General features: G+C 33.3%; 1 protein-coding gene and 1 long non-coding RNA gene across 2 annotated transcripts; one reads left to right on the forward strand and one right to left on the reverse strand.

The window, feature by feature from the left end:
• The first annotated feature begins 3101 nt into the window (after positions 1-3101).
• On the forward strand, positions 3102-19691 carry LOC143223558 (myophilin-like). The gene is made up of 5 exons (XM_076451660.1): positions 3102-3146; positions 13786-14097; positions 17381-17505; positions 17986-18190; positions 18985-19691. Exons 2-5 carry the CDS (start codon positions 14047-14049, stop codon positions 19162-19164), a joined length of 561 nt encoding a protein of 186 aa, XP_076307775.1. The 5' UTR covers positions 3102-3146; positions 13786-14046; the 3' UTR covers positions 19165-19691.
• Positions 9528-11096, reverse strand: LOC143223559 (uncharacterized). Its single transcript, XR_013012958.1, has 2 exons — positions 10917-11096; positions 9528-9814 (listed from the first exon to the last, which is right to left on the reverse strand). It is a non-coding gene; the product is annotated as an uncharacterized LOC143223559 (long non-coding RNA).
• Positions 19692-20636: the final 945 nt, after the last annotated feature.

Below are 20636 nucleotides of genomic sequence, written 5' to 3' on the forward strand. Positions count from 1 at the left end.
GGGTTACTGAAATTAAGAAAAATGTCATGGCTTATCTAAAAATGCTGGAATTTATTGGATTCATTTTTTTAATAGCTTTACAATGTTCCATTTGCTATTTGAAATGAACTTTTGTACATTTGCAAGGTCCAAACCAAGATACTGTTTCTGGTGTTATCCTGATAGAACAGGATGCTGTCAATAATTGACTTCACTGAGAGTGAACGTAGATGATTATTCACGTCATATCTTCAAGAACAGTAGTAATATTACAAACAATGCTAATATTAATGTCAGCATGCCACGAGTTAGTCAGCAGTATGGCCAACGTGCAAATGCACTATACAGTTCCACGGAGGATTACTTTAAAGAAATAGTAGCCATTTCTCTTCTTGATCACATTATCGGTAATCTTTCCGCAGATTTGATGCATATGTAAATAAAGCAACATTAATTCAGAAACATATGCCATCAAAAGTCACACAAAAATGTTCATTATCTGAAAATTTTCCAAATCCTGACATTTTTTATGAAAAACTTCACTGATGAAAAACAATATGGGTTATTATAACTCTTCAGGATTGGCCCCAGGATTGACTGCGCAAAAGGGTATTTTATTGTATCAAATATTTTTGTGTTACTGCGTTTCTTTATCACTCTGCTACTAAGTTCATGCTGATGTGAACGTTCGGCATCTCTTTCAATATTACATGATGCGTACACAAACCGACGAAGGACAGAATTCTCTAGTTTTAATACATAATCATTATGACACTGTTATCAGAGTTAAAAGTGGATGTAAGTTATTTATGCAAAAGCGCCCTAAATGAAAGGACAATGTTAACGTGTTATTTTAGTAGTGTTACATGAACGTGTATGATAGCCAATGGCTGAAATACGTAGCTAATATATTATTACAGTAATAGTTGTTTAAATTAGTAATACATACTTTGCATGTATATATACTATTTTACTATAATAAAACATACATGTTTATGCTAATTTAAGTCTAGCATCCCACGCAGTGAAGCAACAGAATGATTATATTTTTTTACTTTTTATTGGATGTTTGTGGAACACCCAAGTAGTTGTTTAAGCTATATTTCAAATAAAACTGCTCCATATTTACTTTCATAGCACCTCTTTTTTGCAAATGTTCTTGAAGTGGGAGACATGCATCCAGGCTTCTATAGTATTAGTATGTTTAACATGTTGGTTGTGATTCGCACAACATGGCAGCAGGTGACGTTAATTAGCGATGTTACTGCAGATAACCCCAAGTAGTTTTGTGGTTGATTTTTAGCCCTTAACTAAGTTGGTAGGTTGCACCAAATGGAAGTTAGTTTTGAAATATTAATTAGATTTATTGAATTAAGTAATATTTTATTATATATATGTTTTTTTGTAGTTAAAGTCAAATCTGCATAATGGGCTGACTCAGCATGAGCAGGTGGGTTAAGGAGTTCGACTCGTAATCCGTAGGTCGCGGGTTCAAATCCCTATCAACCCAAACATGCTCGCCCTTTTAGCCGTAGGGGCGTTATAAAGCTTCGGTCAATCTTACTGTTCGTTGGTGAAAGAGTAGTCCAAGAGTTGGCGGTGGGTGGTGACGACTAGTTGCCTTCCCTCTAGTCTCACACTTAAAAATTAGGGACGACTAGCGCAGGTAGCCCTCGTGTAGTTTTGCGTGAAATAAAAAAAAATACAACAAACACAACGTGCCCAGCACTGGTATCTATATCCAGTTTTTAGCGTTATAAGCTTTAAGACTTACCGCTGAACCACCGAGAAGCAGTGTAAATGCACTTTACGAATAAGTATGTATGTGAAGTATGTGTTTTCTTATAGCAAAGTCACATCAAGCTATCTGCTGAGTCCACCGAAGGGAATCGAACCCCTTATTTTAGCGTTGTAAACTTTACGAATAAGACTGGAATAGTTTTATCGCTGCACAGCATATGACGCCTATCCAGTAGGCGTCACTGGATAAGAGAAGGCATCATTTTGTGTGTATGTGTGTTTTCTTAGAGCAAAGCCACATCGGGCTATTTGGTGGGCATCATTATAACTCATACTTTTGTATGAGGTGTTTAATTGTTAACTAATAAAAAGTAAACATAATGTTTCAAATTATTCAAAGTATTTAAGTTTTTATCAATGCCAGTACAATCCAACATATTTATTTCGATTTGATCATAGGAGTAGGTTTGTTAATTAAAAATTACTACGGATTTAAGAAATCGTACTTAAATTGAAAACATTTTGGAAATATCTCAATATTGGCGTTGAAGAATCTAAACAAAGTGGTGCGAGAACATGGGTGGATATTAGAAAATAAACACAGAAGGAATTAGGAATAAAACAAATAATTTATCAGAGAAAAAGTGTTAGAAAGCCAAAATGTGGCAAAACTTTAAAAAAGTGATTGGAGGACAGTGACAGAAAGTTTATAAAGTGTAATTTAGAGGTAAACAACAAACCAGTATACTAAAAATATTAACCTGAAAAGCAAAAAAAAAGTTACAGAAATAAGTTTGTTTGTTTGTTTTTTTGAATTTCGCGTAAAGCTACTCGAGGGCTATCTGCGCTAGCCGTCCCTAATTTAGCAGTGTAAGGCTAGAGGGAAGGCAGCTAGTCATCACCACCCACCGCCAACTCTTGGGCTACTCTTTTACCAACGAATAGTGGGATTGATCGTACATTATAACGCCCCCACGGCTGAAAGGGCGAGCATGCTTGGTGCGACCGGGATTTGAACCCGAGACCCTCGAATTACGAGTCGAACGCCTTAACACGCTTGGCCAGAAATAAGTTTGAATGTGAAGCCATCACAAGTTAGTAGATTATTTATAAAATATTTTAAAAATAATACACGATAAGTTTGACAACAAAAACAATTTCGTTAAAGTTACCGATATCATGTTTATTATGAAACTATAAATACAAGACTTTCTTTAATTTACTGCAATTGAAAAATTGAAACGGATGAAAGTTACCATTGTTGTATTCGACTATAAACGAGACGAGATATATCAAGGTGATATAAGATGTCTTTAGAATATTACTCTTGAAGCAGTGTTTCAACGTATAAATAGAAAAGAAAGAATAGCTGTTGTCGGGCTAGAATTCAGTTGAAATGTGGATGAGCCGAACATAGGGGAAATAAGGTAATATGGATTTAAATACCCTAGTTTTTATTACTATTGTTTTTTAAAGAATATTTCATTAAGAACTATAAAAATAACACCTTGTAATTTTTAAACTTTTAGTCAGTTTTCTAAAATCAGACATCACTTCCAAAAATAGAAAACTGCCTTCACAAGTAGAGGTTAGAGTAGCGATAAGTTTGTAACCAATGAAAAACAAACGATTATATCTGGCACCAAAGGTTTATTTTTACAGCATGATTTACGGATTAGAGACACATATAAAATAAATGTGTCTTACGGATGGTTTTGTAACGGAAGACGACTAGTTGTTAAGATTATTCTCAATATTTTTACTTAAGATATATCAAGGTAATGTGAATTCATTCCCATATGGTCAGGGTTTTGTTTTCGTGACTGTAGGATAAATAGTCGTTATTCAACCTAAAAATTATGTTTGTTTGTTCCGAATTTCGTGCAAAGCTACATGAGGCTTATCTGCGCTAGCTTTCCGTAATTCAGCAGTGTAAGACTAGAGGGAAGGCAGCTAGTGATCATCACCCACCGCCAACTCTTGGACTGCCTTTTTACTAACGAATAGTGGGATTGACCATCAAATTAAAAGCTAAAAAGACAAAAAATATTTTGGCCTGACGGAAATTCGAGCACATGACCCTCAGGTTGCGAGTCAAGCGCCCTAACCACCTGGTTATGTCTGGGTCAAATAACTGAGCAGGTATACATTAAACCCCAAATCATTTGAATGGGGCTATAGTGGATATATATTTAAAGTTGTACAGGACGATTATTGATTGAAAGAGCTTTCATCTAAAAAATAATAAACTTCATATAAGAATTTTATTCATTGCGGGTTAAGAATTAATATTAATTTATAGAGCGTGGCTGAGTGGAAAGTTTGTTACCACAGAATGAATATCGATTAGAACCTAAAGAATAAGTAGTGAAAAATAGAGGTAAACAAATGACGCCGATGATTGACTCTGACAGTTTGTTGTTTAAAGAATTTAAAAGATCAATAGCATATTTCTTTTACACTATAACCTGTAAAAACGTTTATAACGATATTTGTAACAGATCGAAGAAAGTGTTTGAAAGGCTAACGAAGGAAAAACCTAAAATTTGAATTGTTCAAAGTTATAAACATATCATTTGTGTTAAAGGTGTATAAATATAAGTGAGGTGAAAGTAATTTTTGGTTTATGTTTGTACTTCTGGTATTTTCTCCGGTCGTTTCTATTTTTTTCCTTCACACAAGATCTTGGGGAAATACTGCTCTTCAAGAGTTAGTACCAAACGCCTGAAAAAAAATACTCACCCTAGATACAACTGAGTAAGGACCGATATTCTAGTATTTCCAATAATTACCGTATTATTGGTATTCGTGGGCTAGTTGAACTAAAGATGGTTGTTAAAACACAGCGATTGACTTTATGTACAGATGCTCGAACTGCATCGGTGTTCTGGCTGCAGAAGTTTATGCTTTGTTTGCTTGTTCCAGAAACAGTCTGTTCCAGAGGTTCCCAAACTGTGATATGTGAAACTAATGTCACTGGTGTAAGAAACAGTTAGTATAGAAATCATTAAATTTGTAATAAAAATCATCTAAGTTTTCTACGTTGTTATTTTGAATCAAGCACAAAGTTACATAATGGTCTATCTGTGTTCTGCCTATTACGGGTTTTGAAATCCAGATTTTAGAATCGTAAATCCGCAGACACACTGCTGTACCACTGGGGGTTAGCTATCCACGTACATAAATATACTACTTTCTACTTTTATAGACTCACCCTTTACCTGCATAGGTTCGACAGTAATTTTTTCGCTCAAAATTGACGTAAATGGTATTACATATTTTTCAGTTGTGGCTGTAAATGTGTATGTGTATTTTCTTATATCAAAGCCATATTGGGCTATCTGCTGAGTTCACCGAGTGGAATCGAAACCCTGATTTTAGCGTTGTAAATCAGAAGACTTACCGTTGTACCAGAGGGGGACGTGTGGCTGTAAAACAATCGCATTATTCGCATTAATGATTAAGTGTTTAAAATATTAATTTTTGTTATTTTTCAGTTAGGCCTGGATTTTTAGTTAAAAAATTAAACAAAAAGTGATCAGAGAGCATGAAACATTTGAGTTTAGTTTGTTTGTTTTGGAGAAATAAGGCATGAAACATTTGAGTTAAGTATGTTTGTTTTGAAGAAATAAGGCATGAAACATTTGAGTTTGGTATGTTTGTTTTGAAGAAATAAGGCATGAAACATTTGAGTTTAGTTTGTTTGTTTTGGAGAAATAAGGCATGAAACATTTGAGTTCAGTATGTTTGTTTTGAAGAAATAAGGCATGAAACATTTGAGTTCAGTATGTTTGTTTTGAAGAAATAAGGCATGAAACATTTGAGTTCGGTATGTTTGTTTTGAAGAAATAAGGCATGAAACATTTGAGTTTAGTTTGTTTGTTTTGGAGAAATAAGGCATGAAACATTTGAGTTTGTTTGTTTGTTTTGGAGAAATAAGGCATGAAACATTTGAGTTCAGTATGTTTGTTTTGGAGAAATAAGGCATGAAACATTTGAGTTAAATATGTTTGTTTTGAAGAAATAAGGCATGAAACATTTGAGTTCAGTATGTTTGTTTTGAAGAAATAAGGCATGAAACATTTGAGTTTGTTTGTTTGTTTGTTTTGGAGAAATAAGGCATGAAACATTTGAGTTCAGTATGTTTGTTTTGGAGAAATAAGGCATGAAACATTTGAGTTAAGTATGTTTGTTTTGAAGAAATAAGGCATGAAACATTTGAGTTTAGTTTGTTTGTTTTGAAGAAATAAGGCATGAAACATTTGAGTTTAGTTTGTTTGTTTTGGAGAAATAAGGCATGAAACATTTGAGTTTGTTTGTTTGTTTTGGAGAAATAAGGCATGAAACATTTGAGTTCAGTATGTTTGTTTTGGAGAAATAAGGCATGAAACATTTGAGTTAAGTATGTTTGTTTTGAAGAAATAAGGCATGAAACATTTGAGTTTGGTATGTTTGTTTTGAAGAAATAAGGCATGAAACATTTGAGTTCAGTATGTTTGTTTTGAAGAAATAAGGCATGAAACATTTGAGTTCAGTATGTTTGTTTTGAAGAAATAAGGCATGAAACATTTGAGTTCAGTATGTTTGTTTTGAAGAAATAAGGCATGAAACATTTGAGTTCAGTTTGTTTGTTTTGAAGAAATAAGGCATGAAACATTTGAGTTCAGTATGTTTGTTTTGAAGAAATAAGGCATGAAACATTTGAGTTCAGTATGTTTGTTTTGAAGAAATAAGGCATGAAAAATTTGAGTTTAGTTTGTTTGTTTTGAAGAAATAAGGTATGAAACATTTGTGTTCAGTATGTTTGTTTTGAGAAATAATGTTTATTTTTACCTCGTTACTTCGTTACTGTTTGAGAACGAATGTAATTTTTACTTTGTGGGAGAAATAGTGTAATATTTACTCTATTATTGTTTTAGAAAGAAAGTTCTATATTGTTTTTGATTAAGAAAAACTATAATTTTTACATTGTAATTGTTTGTGCGCGAATTTATATTATAGCAAAGCAGCACGGGGCTGTCTGTTACGTCTACCACAATGGAATTGAATCCCATATTCTTGCGTTGCAAGTCCTTAGACTTATCGCTGTACCACCAGCTCACTACGTTTTTACTTCGGCGTTTACGTCTTGCGTCGACGTTGAGTAAATAAACCTTTTTCACAGCAAATACGTGATTGTCTTTACTTCTGCTGATAAAAAAAACATTGGACATGAATGTTATTCTTAGTTTGTTATTATTTGGGAAATCAGGTGGTTTTAATATTTGTTATTCTTTCAGATACTGTAAGTTTTATTTCTGAATTTCGCGCAAAGCTACACGAGGGCAATCTGCGCCAGCCTTCCATTATTTAGCAGTGTAAAACTAGAAGGACAGCTAGTCATCATCATTCAGCGCCAACTCTTTTACCAAAGAGTAGTGGGATTGACCGTCACATCATAAAGCCTCCATGGCTGAAACGGTGAGCATGTTTCGTGTGAGATTCGAATTCGCGATCCTCAGAGTAGAAGTCGAGCGTCTTAACCATCGCGCCATGTAGGGCTTTAGTTTTGTTCTTAGTTATGAAACAATGAATTTTTTATTTTGTTACTATTTCAGAAATAATTTATCTATAATTTGTCATTGTTTGAAAAAGAAAAACCCTTTCCCGTTCTCTGCCAGTGGCACAGTGGTATGTATACGGACTTACAACTCAAGAAACCGTGCTTCAATACCCGTGGTGGATAGAAAGCAGATAGCCCATTGTTTAGCTTTATGGTTAATTTCAAAAACAAAACATTCAAAATATGTTACTTATAATTTTCTACTGTTTGAGAAAATGTGTAATATTTATTTTGTTATTGTTTGAAAAACAAAGTAATTTTTATTTTCTTTATTGGGGCCTGGCATGGCCAAGCGCGTAAGGCGTGCGACTCGTAATCCGCGGGTTCGCGCCCGCGTCGCGCTAAACATGCTCGCCCTCCCAGCCGTGGGGGCGTATAATGTGACAGTCAATCCCACTACTCGTTGGTAAAAGAGTAGCCCAAGAGTTGGCGGTGGGTGGTGATGACTAGCTGCCTTCCCTCTAGCCTTACACTGCTAAATTAGGGACGGCTAGCACAGATAACCCTCGAGTAGCTTTGTGCGAAATTCCAAAACAAAAAATTTTCTTTATTGACTGATAAAGAATGTAATTATTGTTTGAGAAAGAATGTAATTTTTACTTTGTAATTAGTTGAGAAAGAACGTAAGTTTTAGTTTTTTATTATTTGAGTAAAAATATCATTTCTACTTTGTTGTCGTTTGAGAAATACTTTAATATTTACTCTGTTATTGTTTGGGAAAAAATATTGTTTTTAGTTCCACCGTGTAATCAAAATGCAGCTTTTCTACACTATCCACATCTTTACTAAACAATGTGCAAGAATCTTCTATCTATTTTTCCTGCACTCTTCCTTTCCTTTTTCTCATGTAAAATGTCTTTATTGTTTTATTTTTAACCATAGAATAACGGTACTTGGTGTTTCCACTTCTCCTTTTATCAGTAATCCCACCTCTTAACCAACCCAGTTCTCGAGAGTTATTTAGTTATTTATTTCTACTCTTTTGTTTCTGGCACAAAAAAGAGAAGATAATCAGTTTGTATTTTTAATTTTCTGTTTACATTTAATCTCACTTTGTCCCTCTACCCACTTGTTCTTGTCCCTACTTGACCTTCTCCCTACTTCTCTTCCAATGGATAAGCGATAAGTCTGTAGGCTCACGACGTTAAAATTCAGGTTTCGATGTCCTTGGTGGGCAGGATACAGATAACCTATTATTATCAACAACTATACCAGAAACTTCCTACTTAACATCTTTTTACTGAAGTCTACTTTACTTCTCAATTTTATCATTGATTCTACACTTTAGTTTTCTATTTCATCATTGATTCTACACTTTAGTTTTCTATTTTATCATTGATTCTACACTTCAGTTTTTTATTTTATCATTGATTCTACACTTTAGTTTTCTATCTTATCATTGATTCTACACTTTGGTTTTCTATTTTATCATTGATTCTACATTTCAGTTTTCTATTTTATCATTGATTCTACACTTTAGTTTTCTATCTTATCATTGATTCTTCACTTTAGTTTTCTATTTTATCATTGATTCTACACTTTAGTTTTCTATTTTATCATTGATTCTACACTTTAGTTTTCTATTTTATCATTGATTCTACACTTTATTTTTCTATTTTATCATTGATTCTACACTTTAGTTTTCTATTTTATCATTGATTCTACACTTTAGTTTTCTATTTTATCATTGATTCTACACTTGTTTCCTCTAGTTTATTCAATCATTTATTAACTTTATTTTGTTTTGTTCCCTATTATCACTCTACATGTATAGCCTCTTTATTATTAATCCCTATTTTCGCTGTATAAATGTACAAATTTCATGCTTTGTTGTGAATATATTTATATATGTGTATATAAATGTGTACATATGTATGCGAATAAAACAAACTTTGAATCAGTTTCTAAACGAGGATGTTTATACAACAGTTCTGACTAACACTTCATAATGGAAGCGTGTAGGAAGACCTGGCAGAACCATGGGGATAATATACCGATTTAAAGTATTTTTAAAGCTTCACAAAAGTGCTTTCTGCATTTTTAAGAAGACAAAAATCACTTAAACTAAATCTTCCGAAATCTTGGAGTTGACTTACTAGTGTAAACATTTCATAACATCTTTACACCCTCATCTCCTCCAGCCTGTCTTCCCACTTTCAAAACTCGCACACTATGCAAAGACAGAAATAGAACCTAATTTCCTGAATGACATAAAAAATCAGTTTATTTTTCTTATAAGTAAAAAAGACTTTTATTTTTAGAAACTCTTGATTGACAACTGCTGTTGGGTTACCTAGGTTTGACTTACAATAAAAAATGTGTGAATACGACGAGAAATTTGTTTGAAGGTGACTCTTAACATTGTATTTACGTAGCGTGATTCATATTTCTGTAATTTTACTGAGACGGATGCCAAGCATCTGCAGGTATTTGTAACATCCTGTTCCAAGTGTTCCATTCTGTCAACATGAGAACTGTATTTGCTTCTGTAACCTGAAAAAAAGTAAAATAACTGTGACTTTCACGAGTTTCAAACGTCTTAATTTACAAACAAATAAAAACTCACAATGTTTTTTTTTATACAGTTCTATAGTTGTTCAGATGAGATATTCACCAATTAAATAATCGTTTCTTTCGGGACTTCTTTAATTCTTTTGATAAGCTTAACATAAAAAAGGTTCCATCCCCCTTTTTTTTCACATTAGAAGCTATCTCATTCTCTTCTGCTTTGTTTAGGTAAATCACTTTAGTAATTTTAGATTTTGTACTGGCTACAAAAAGTTTTCAAAGTATACTTTCCGAATAGCTGTCAGTTGTGAGTTTGTGGTTTTAGCTTCTGTTATATTTATAGGAGTCAACAACAGTCTCCAAACTATCCATAAATGTTAACATTATAGAATAGTTTTACATGCATTTATAATTTTAATCTGAAACAACAACTTTCAAAACGTTCCTAGTTGTCAGTCTTATACGACAGTTTCCAGAACATTCCCAGTTATGAGTTTTATGCAACAGCTTTCAGTAGGTTCAAAGTTCTCAATCTTGTACAACAACTGTCAATATATTTCAGCTGTCAGTAAAATAGAACAATTTTAACAACATTCCAAGTTATCAGTTTCATAGATCAGCTTTTAATACGTTCTTAGTTGTCAATCTCGAAACAATTTCGAATAGTTTTAGGTTTCAATCTTACAACACAGCTTCTAACATGTTTTTAACAGATAACCATCTTATTACAGCTTCCAATACAACCTAAAGCGTGAACCGTGTGGCTCTGATTCTGAAGTTCACTCATTCTCAGTTGTCAAACTTATAATACAGTTTCTAATCTCTCAATCCTGTAGTACAGCTTTTGAGGTATTCTCAGTTGTCAATCCTTTAGTACAGTTTCTGACATCTTCTCAGTTGTCAAACTTATAATACAGTTTCTAATGTGTCAACCTTATAGCACAGCTTCTGAGATACTCTCAGTTTTCAATCTTATAGTATAGTTCTAACGTATACCTAGTTGTTAACCTTATAGTAAAGCTTCAGACACATTCTTAGTTGTCAAACTTATAATACATTTTCCAACATATATCCAGTTGTTAAATACCTTATACTACAGTTTCCAGTATAACATCACTTGTTAACCTTATTGTTCAATTTCCAACACGATCTCGATTGTCAGTTACACGTTGAACTGTCAGTTCCCAAACTTAGGTTTCAAAGCTATCTGCCGATGTTACTAATTTTACTTCATTTCTAAAGTTCTAATCCTACTTCGATATTCTGTCTGTTTGACGTAAAGCACCAACCTACACAATAACATCTGCACTCTTCCAGCCAAGAGTCGATTTGCTGATTTCAATCTGCTTCTTACTTAACTGAACGACGTTTTTGGTTGGTGTTTTGATATTTAAGGTATGACGTAGTTATGATTAACGGAACAATAAAATAACGGTTTTTAATCGTTTATTGCAAATTCTTGAAAAAATGTTTGTGCTTTGTTGTTTTAGTTACTTTTATAAAGTGTAGAAAGCGACATTAAAATCCATTGCTCATCTAAAACAAGTCATTACAAAAGACAAGTTTAGTCATAACCTTAAAATAAAGCTTCAAATACATTTGCAGCTGTTACTCTTTATAATAGTTTCCAACATATTTTCAGTTGTTAACCTTACATTGCAGTTTCTAATACATTCTTAGGTAATTCTCATTATTATAGTACACTTTCAGTTTCATCGTTATAATAAAAGAGAGTTTCGTAATAACGACTCTAATAACATTGTAAAATTGGAAATATGTCACACTACAAATTACAGTTGTAATAACTCATCAAGAACTACGGCCCGGCATGGCTAGGTGGGTTAAGGTGTTCGACTCGTAATCTGAGGGTCGCGGGTTCGAATTCCCGTCGCACCAAACATGCTCGCCCTTTCAGCCGTGGAGACGTTATAATGTGATGGTCAATCCCACTATTCGTTGGTAAAAAAGTAGCCCAGGAGTTGGTGGTGGGTGGTGATAACTAGCTGCCTTCCTTCTAGTCTCACACTGTTAAATTAGGGACATCTAGCGCAGATAGCTCTCGTGTAGCTTTGAGCGAAATTCAAAAACAAACAAAAACAAGCATCAAGAACTAGAAAGTTATAGGTGTAATAGTTGATCAAGAACTACAAAATAACGGATGCAATTACTGCTCTATAACTATAAAATTACAGTTGTAATAATTGCGCCAGAACTACAAAATTACAGCTGTTATAACTGGTCAAGAACTATAGAATTATAGGTGTAATAACTGATCAAGAACTACAAAATTACAGCTGTAATAACTGATAAATAACTACAGAATTATAAGTGTAAATAACTGATCAACAACTACAAAATTACATCTATAATAACTGATCAAGAATTACAAAACTACGGATGCAATTACTGCTCCATAATTACAAAATTACAATTGTAATAATTGCGCCACGAACTACAAAATTATAGGTGTAATGACTGCTTCAGAATCTCAAATTTATAGGTGTAATAACTGATCAGGAACTACAAAATTACAACTGTAATAACTGATCGAGAACTACAAAATTACAGTTGTAATAATTGCTCCATAACTTAAAAATTACAGTTGTAATAATTGCGCCAGAACTACAAAATTACAGCTGTAATTACTGCTCCAGAACTTCAAATTTATAGATGTAATAACTGATCAAGAACTACAAAATTACAGGTGTAATAACCGATCAAGAACTACAAAATTACTGTTATAATTGCTCAATAACTACAAAATTACAGGTGTAATAACTGCGCCAGAACTTCAAATTTATAGGGGTGACAACTGATCAAGAACTACAAAATTACGGGTGTAATAACCGATCAATAACTACAAAATTATAGGTGTAATAACTGCGCCAGAACTTCAAATTTATAAGGGTGACAACTGATCAAAAACTACAAAATTACAGACGTAGTAACCACTCCAGAAGTACAAAATTGAAATTGTAAGGACTGCGCCAGATCTTCATAATTACAGCTGTAATACCTGTTACAGAATTACTAATGGCACTGATAAAAACTGTTAACATAATAATGCGAAACTGGGTTTTTTATCAGACATGTCTAACTTTCATCGGCCTACAGTTTTCTTACATTTAGATGATTCTATTTACGAATTAGATAGAGCACAGTTAGTCCATTTTGTTTTTTTACACTGAAAAACAAACAATTCGCACTTGCATTTTTAATAAAACAGTTTTTGCCACTTTACATTTTGCCGTGTTTAATTAAGTAAAAATATGATAAGTTGTGTTCTTGCACTGCTATATATCCAAAACAAAGTTATTTATATTACTGGATTGTTAACATTTACTGTTATTGGTGGAGTTACACGTAAAGCTTGTTCTCATTTCAATAAGCTCATGTTATGTCCATTTGAGGAGTGTTTATTCGTCTCTAATTAACCCAGTTATGTTAATAACACAATTAGAAATGAAGATAAGTAGCACTTAACTTTGGTAACAGCTTAAAGCTAACTTTTTTTTTTTTTTACAGTGTGCTATGCTGTGATTCTATTGTAAGAATGTAATGGTTTAAAGGATTAGTTAGTAAGCTTGTATATATAATTCAAATCAATCAGTATATGCTTAAAATTGTACAATTTCGACAATCACTTAAACTCATAAAGCGTTTTAGATAATGTTTTAATGCCATAAAATTAATTTGTCCATAGATACTGGCCATTAAGTTTTTGTTTAACCAAGTTATTCGGATTCTAAAACGTTTCAGTGAAAACTACCTCTTTCAATAGGATTCAATTTCAATGTTTCGAATTAAACACTATAAACAATTGGAACTAAGCTTAATCCTAATTATTAAAGCATGATATCATATAGTTGCTAGTTTGCAAGAGCCAAAGAAGTGGTCATGTGGGCGTTTGAGTGATTACGTATTCGTACTGTAAACTGAACCATCACTGTTCTTAGAGGATCCTTTTCAGGCCTGTTTAGGAAGCGACGGTGACGTGTTATTCTTCAAACTGCGGCTTAAACTTCATGAGTTCAGTGGGAGCTAGGAGGAAGAGTTGTATTTTTGGAAAGTTTGGTTCTCATTTGAAATACATTCCCAACTTTCTGTGAATATCCGTCAGTGTTCTTCTGGTAAGCCAGCAGTCGCATCGTAATAACTTCGCCTAGTTCTTTCGTATCAGCACACTACTGCTGTTATTCTAGCCACATTCAACCATCATGTCCAGCCGCGGTCCTGCTTATGGTATGTCTGCTCAAGTGGCCAACAAGGTACGTTTGAAAACTTCGTGTTTTTTTTTTTTTGTCGGAACTATTGTTTTGTCAAAAGCTGTTCTACAACAGACTTTAATTTGCAAGTTTGTTTGTTGTTGTATTTTCACTTGTGTGATTCCACTTTGTTTTGTTAATTATTAAATTTCGCTACATTAAAAAAAAGACTTTTTCTTCTTCGCCTGGAAATGGATTTTTTACATAAATGCATATAGTTACCCTACTTTTTATGGCAGAGTAAATAAAACAAAAGCATTGTAGAATATGCACGTGTAGGATAAAACACGAAGGGAATGTCTTAACATCAACGTTTAAAGGCAAGCTAATGGACTGGACAAGTCAAAGAATGAGTGCAATATTTCATAACGTAATATTGTGTAGCTTTAAAATATTTTTTTTTTTACAATATGCTTAGGGCTGTGGCGTTTAGCTAATCTAATAAACATGCTTTCAAGATCTTATGAAATGGTTTGGTTAAAACTTATTGATATTACATGTGAAAAATAGCAGAATAGGAACTTCTTTAGAACGTTCACTCTAATTTAATACATTGAAATCAGGTTTTGCATCCTAAAACAATAAGCTGTTTTTTAATTATCTTGTGCTTTAAAGATAATTTAGAGATTGAGGAAACGGTAGATGCTGCTTTTTATTCTTTTAAAGTAACGAATATTTCTTTGTAAACAAAACAAAAAAACAACAACGACCGCAGTATTGATGAAGAGACCCGGATTTTACATCAAATAATTATTTTATCGTTGGAACTTGTTATGCAGTTTGAAGATACTAACGTAAAAACAGGTTATATCAAACATGATTGATAAAACGTACCATAAGTGTATGCGTGTGTGTATTTTTCTTATAGCAAAGCAACTTCAGACTATCTGCTGTGTCCATCAAGGGAAATTGAATCCCTGATTTTAGTGTTGTAAGTTCGTAGACACTTACCGCTGTTCCAGCGGTGATCCGTACATTAAAACTATTCAACTTGATTTCGCTGCTCTTTAGCAGTTGGGTTTAAGTTTGATGATTTTATCCGACAACTGTATATTTTTACAATTTACTTTTTTTCTTATTCATACGGACTTCAAAATTGTATTGTTATTGTGCCTTAATTATGTGTACTTTTATCACTTTAACTGCTGTTATATTTTATCTCTTTTCGCTTTTGTTACTTTAACTGCTGTTATATCTAACACTTGTGTACTTTTGTCGCTTTAACTTGTTGACTGCCAAGACTTTCAGCTGCTACAATACAACTCTAATGCTTCTTCATTTTGTAACTTTTTCTTGACGCCATTTTGGATCGAAAGTGAAACAATTTGTAAGTAGGTCAAATGCATGTATGGTGCTGACATCTAGCGTTGAAGTTATATATTATTGAGAACGAATTAACTCGACCGTGGCACTGTGTTACCGATCGGCTTGGACGAGTTATCTCGTCTACGGCACTAAACAGGTTAAATGTTGTTGTATCTTACCCCTTCTCTCGTGCATATTGATCGGCAGTTTTTCATTTAATCCACTGCCTTATCTTTCTTGTCCCATAACTGTACAATCCACTGTCTTATATTTTAATGATATGGCTTTATGGTTTTATTCATTGTTGAATTTCAATTAGTGTCATCACTTTTAATATTATATTACAAGTACAATATTCGACCCGTAATCTGAGGGTCGCAGGTTTAAATTCTTGTCGCACCAAACATGCTCGCCCTTTCAGCCGTGGGAGCGTTATAATGTCACGGGCAATCCCACTATTCGTTAGTAAAAGAGTAGCTCGAGAGCTGGGGCTGAATGGTGATGACTAGCTGTCTTCCCTCTAGTCTTACACTGCTAAATTAGGGACGGCTAGTGCAAATTACTCTCGTGTAGGTTTGGGAGAAATTCAATAAACAAAACAAATAATTATAGCATCTTTACTTCGGTTTCAATCATAAGTCTATATTGTATTCAACTGGTTGTAGTAAATTATTAAGAGTTTACTGACATGAACAAATCACAAAGCCAAGTTTTAATATCTGTAAAACCAGCGTTTATTTTGTACGTTCTTCCCGCTCATATATTTATTTATTTTTACAATAATAACAACATTTATTGATGGATCGGGGTGTAACCCTAGGACAGTTGATAATTCTAGTATCTGAAGGTCTTTCGGTGGGTCAGCGTAAGTTTAAGGAATCACAGCATTGAAATCCAGGGTTCAATTCCCCGTAAAGAACAGCCTGTTGATTAGCTTTACTCTAAATCTGACAAAGAACTATGGTGTTAATAAAGTTAAATTTCATATTCTTGTACATTGTGGTTTGGGGTGTTGCCAAAGTGAGCCTCAAAACACTGACGAGGTAAACTGCTGACACATAAATTTTGGTGTACTAGTCTACCCAAACCAAAGTGCGCTAAAAAAAATCACGTCAATTATTCATGTAAAAGTTTACTAAAATCTAGTTAATTTATGGATAAATAGTTTGGTGCAATTATTTATCTTATATTCTGACTTCAGGATAGCAACACCTGTAAAACTAGTTCAGTACAGTTGTGCTGTTTGTTCGTGAAGTTTGTCTGTCTGGTGTTGAGTATAAAAGTTTCCATCTAATAATTCCTCAGTATAAACTGTGTGTTTTCTGGACATGACCCCGTTGTTAATCTTAACCATTATTCCTCAAACAATCACATTTAAACCTTGTTTTCAATGTCGGGCCCCACATAACCTCATTCAAAATCATAATTGTTGTGCCTCTCATAATATAAGTCAGAAAACTTAGTTTTTTCCCTCTTACGCCTAACGAACAGTAACTGTAAGGATGTGTAAGTATGAATGATCTAATTATTTTATGAGTTATATTTTATTTTTACAATAAAATCTTGAAGAAAAACATCGTTGTACAACTCAGAACTCCAAATAAGTTGGAATACAATATTTATTAAATGTGACATATATTTTATACAAACCAAACACACATGCCGCATTTCTTTGTTGTTATTATAGTATTCTTTAGCTAAAAACTAACTATTCCTTTTTTTTTTCACAGCACAGACAACAATTTAATCTTCATAAGTTTCACCTAAACATTTTGAGTGGCGTTGCAAGTGTGTTTCGTTCATTTCATTGCAAAAATGAAACAATTTCAGAAATGTATTTCTAAGGAAGTATTTGGTTAACTTATCAAACTTATTTTACTAATGAGAAGAATTTCGAAAATACAAATTATAATGTTATATAGATATAATTCTTTTGATTAGGCACTTCAATGAGAAAATGTTAATAGATTTTTCTCACCAGATGGCCTCAAAGCGTGACCAAGGTCTCGAAGGAGAGATTCTTCAGTGGATAGAAGCTATCTTGGGTGAGAAACTCCCACCCGGTAGCTTTGATGACGTTCTAAGGGATGGTGTTATCCTCTGCAAGTAAGTGATTAGGTGTATGAATTTAGTTAATGGTGTATAATTTGAGGTTTGGTGTATCATTTTACTTTATAGTGTATCTTTTTAGATTTAATGCATTATTTTACATTTTGGTGTAACGACTGAGGTCTGATTATCATCTAGGTTTTGGTGTATTGGTCTAGGTTTGGTGTATCAATTGAAGTTTGCTTAGTTTCACTCATAGCGTTAGTTTATACATATCAACGAACGAATGGATCTGCTGAACATTTGTTCTTCTGGAGCTTTTCTTTTAAGGTGGATTAAATGCACAGTGAAGAAAAGGAAAAGGTCTCACAATGAGTGTTCTGAAAATAAATAACTCGGATACTGATTACTAATACATTTAAGATTAAAAGCATGAGACAGGTATGCAGTGATAATTTAAGTGTTTGTGAACGAGTGGAACCCTGATTTATCTAGAAATGTTTGACCGTGAATAAAAGGTTTGTTTATATCCTGTAGCTTGATGAACAAGATGATGCCTGGTTGTATTCAAAAGATTAACACTTCTGGAGGTCAATTCAAAATGATGGAGAACATCAACAGATTCCAGGAAGCAGCCAAGAAATGGGGAGTTCCAGAGATCGATGTTTTTCAGACAGTCGACCTGTGGGAGAAGAGGAACATAAATCAGGTGGCCCAGTGTCTAATGGCTCTCGGTCGGGCAGTAAGTTTCGTTTTCTCAATCTTTAGTACACTTAGTCTGAAAACTGTATTTGAAAGTTTTGTAACATATTGTTTGTCATAATTTAACGACAGTCTATTTTAAAGAAACACTTCCAAAGTTCTTAGTGTCTTAACTATATTTCTAATGAAGGATGTTTTATAAATTTTAATTACTTCATGTTATTCAAGTTTCCTAAAGTTCCTGATTCTCTGAAAAAAAATCAACAACAGTTTTCATTTCCCTGATTTACGACTGTCACATTATCTTTAACTTACAGACCAGTTTTGTCTATTTCAATGCCTATGGATTCCTGGCAAAAATATAAGCTACATCAACACAGTGTTTTATTGTCCTTACACAAGTAGTATGTTTAGACATCTCATTATCTTGCAGATTTCAAGGGTTCTCGCAGGATTAAAAAAAGAACTCATGAGAATTGTAGTTTATAATTCATTCCTTGTTCTCGACTCAGATATCAATTTTCAGGCACTTTAAAGAACCACATTCCTAGCTGTAAAGTGTTTGACTTTTCTTACCCTGAAGGCCATTCTGTCAGTGGTGAATATTTTACCTTCTTATAAAGCTCAGTCTTTTTTATTATTTCATAACGAAAGATTTCTTCAATTTCTCAAAATCCTCCAGCAAGATATAAGATTGATCAAAGTTATTTTGACTTCAATAATAATGAAATTCTAGTCGTTACTAGGTTTTAGTAATTTCAAAGCTGGAATCGATTTTAGCAAAGTTAAAAAAACAACAAAAACTGACGTATTCATTTTAATTACTAATTTCAGTGTTATCTCCATCCTGAGTGGAGAGGTCCTTGTTTAGGTCCTAAACCTTCCGAAGAAAACAAGCGTGAGTTCACCGAAGAGCAGCTCCGAGCTGGTGAGGGTATGATCAACTTACAGTACGGAACGAACAAGGGAGCTAACGCCAGTGGCCTGAATTTCGGCAACACTAGACATATGTAAATGTTTCTTCGTTTGCAACATCGGTGATGCAAATTATCTAATGTAAATCAGTTATTGCAAACCTTTGCATAAACAACGTAGAGAGACACAAAATATGTTGATTTTTTTATAACACAGAAAGAAGTTAATTTTATTAAAACTTTCTACGCTGTAAAGAAAATGAAAAAAGAGAAAATTTATATCTTACGTTTAGGGTTCACCGGACAGACAATCCACTCGTCTTTACAAGGAATTTTTAACTCCATCAAAAGCAATTTCAGGCCTGGATTTTAAAACCTGAACTTTTTAATGTAGAATAGTAGTATTCTATAATACTCTAGTTTTCGATTTTGTTAATGCAAGCTTTTGTTTCTATTTGCACGTATATTTTCAGGTGCAGCCAAAAGGGGTCTTAATTTGGCTCTAATAAAACAAGTTGAAGTTGCGTATGTCTGTATCAAAATTGTGTATAAACTGGAATACCTTGTATAGTGAAAGCTAATAAAGACGATGTTCATGTTGTAGTTGTGTTACAATGATAAAACAAAGACTTTTATTAATTTCAGATGTAATTAGAAACACAAATATTAATTGCTAATGATAAATTTGCTGTTAGATGCTTATCACAGGGATCGAACTCCGAACTTATTTCACCACTGAGAATCACTGACAATTGCACTTTTAAATCTTAACGATGATATAATAAATTGTTTTTTGTTTTTTTTTTAATTTTGCGCAAAGGTACACGAGGGCTACCTGCATTAACCGTCCCAAATTTAGCAGTGTAAGACTAGAGGGAACGAAGCTAGCCATCACCACCCACCGCCAACTCTTGAGCTACTCTTTTACCAACGAATAGTTGGATTGACTGTCACATTATAATGCCTCCACGGCTGAAAGGGCGAACATGTTTGGTGTGACGGGGATTCGAAACCACGACCCTCGGATTACGAGTCGATAGCCTTAATCACCTGGCCATGCCGGGCCCGGTATAATACAGCTATGAGTTGATTTATATTATACATACAAACTAGAAAATGTTAACTTAGGCATAGACAAAAATATTTTTCGTGAATATCAATTATTATTGAATGATACACAAAATTGTTAGAAATACTAATACTTGTACTATATCAAGTTAGGCGAAGTTTGCTTAACGTAAGAGTCACATATGATATATTTCAGATGTTTGAGAACCACAAGACATGTACAAATATTACACACACGTTTATATTGTTACATGTACATTTTGTTACATAAATTATATAAAAATATTAATAAATACATGTACATAATAATATTTATTCATGTATGTAGTTTTTAAACTTTAAATTTGTATTAATTTCAATAACCACAAAGTGCACATATATATCACATTTTTTCAAAATTCTAGCTGATTATTATTTTAACTATATTGAGCGTATTTAATACAGTAATGAACTACGGAAACATCTAAGAAAAATATGCAAATTTGCACTTTATTAACATCAAGT

The sequence above is a fragment of the Tachypleus tridentatus genome, chromosome 8 (genome assembly GCF_004210375.1).
Source record: "Tachypleus tridentatus isolate NWPU-2018 chromosome 8, ASM421037v1, whole genome shotgun sequence".
NCBI lineage: Eukaryota > Metazoa > Arthropoda > Merostomata > Xiphosura > Limulidae > Tachypleus > Tachypleus tridentatus.

Excerpts from the sequence above, each read along its gene's own strand:
- LOC143223558 (XM_076451660.1), top strand. The coding sequence starts at position 14,047 with ATGTCCAGCCGCGGTCCTGCTTATGGTATGTCTGCTCAAGTGGCCAAC. Across the intron at positions 14,098-17,380 it reads CTGCTCAAGTGGCCAACAAG|ATGGCCTCAAAGCGTGACCA; the intron begins GTACGTTTGAAA and ends TTTTCTCACCAG. Across the intron at positions 17,506-17,985 it reads GATGGTGTTATCCTCTGCAA|CTTGATGAACAAGATGATGC; the intron begins GTAAGTGATTAG and ends TATATCCTGTAG.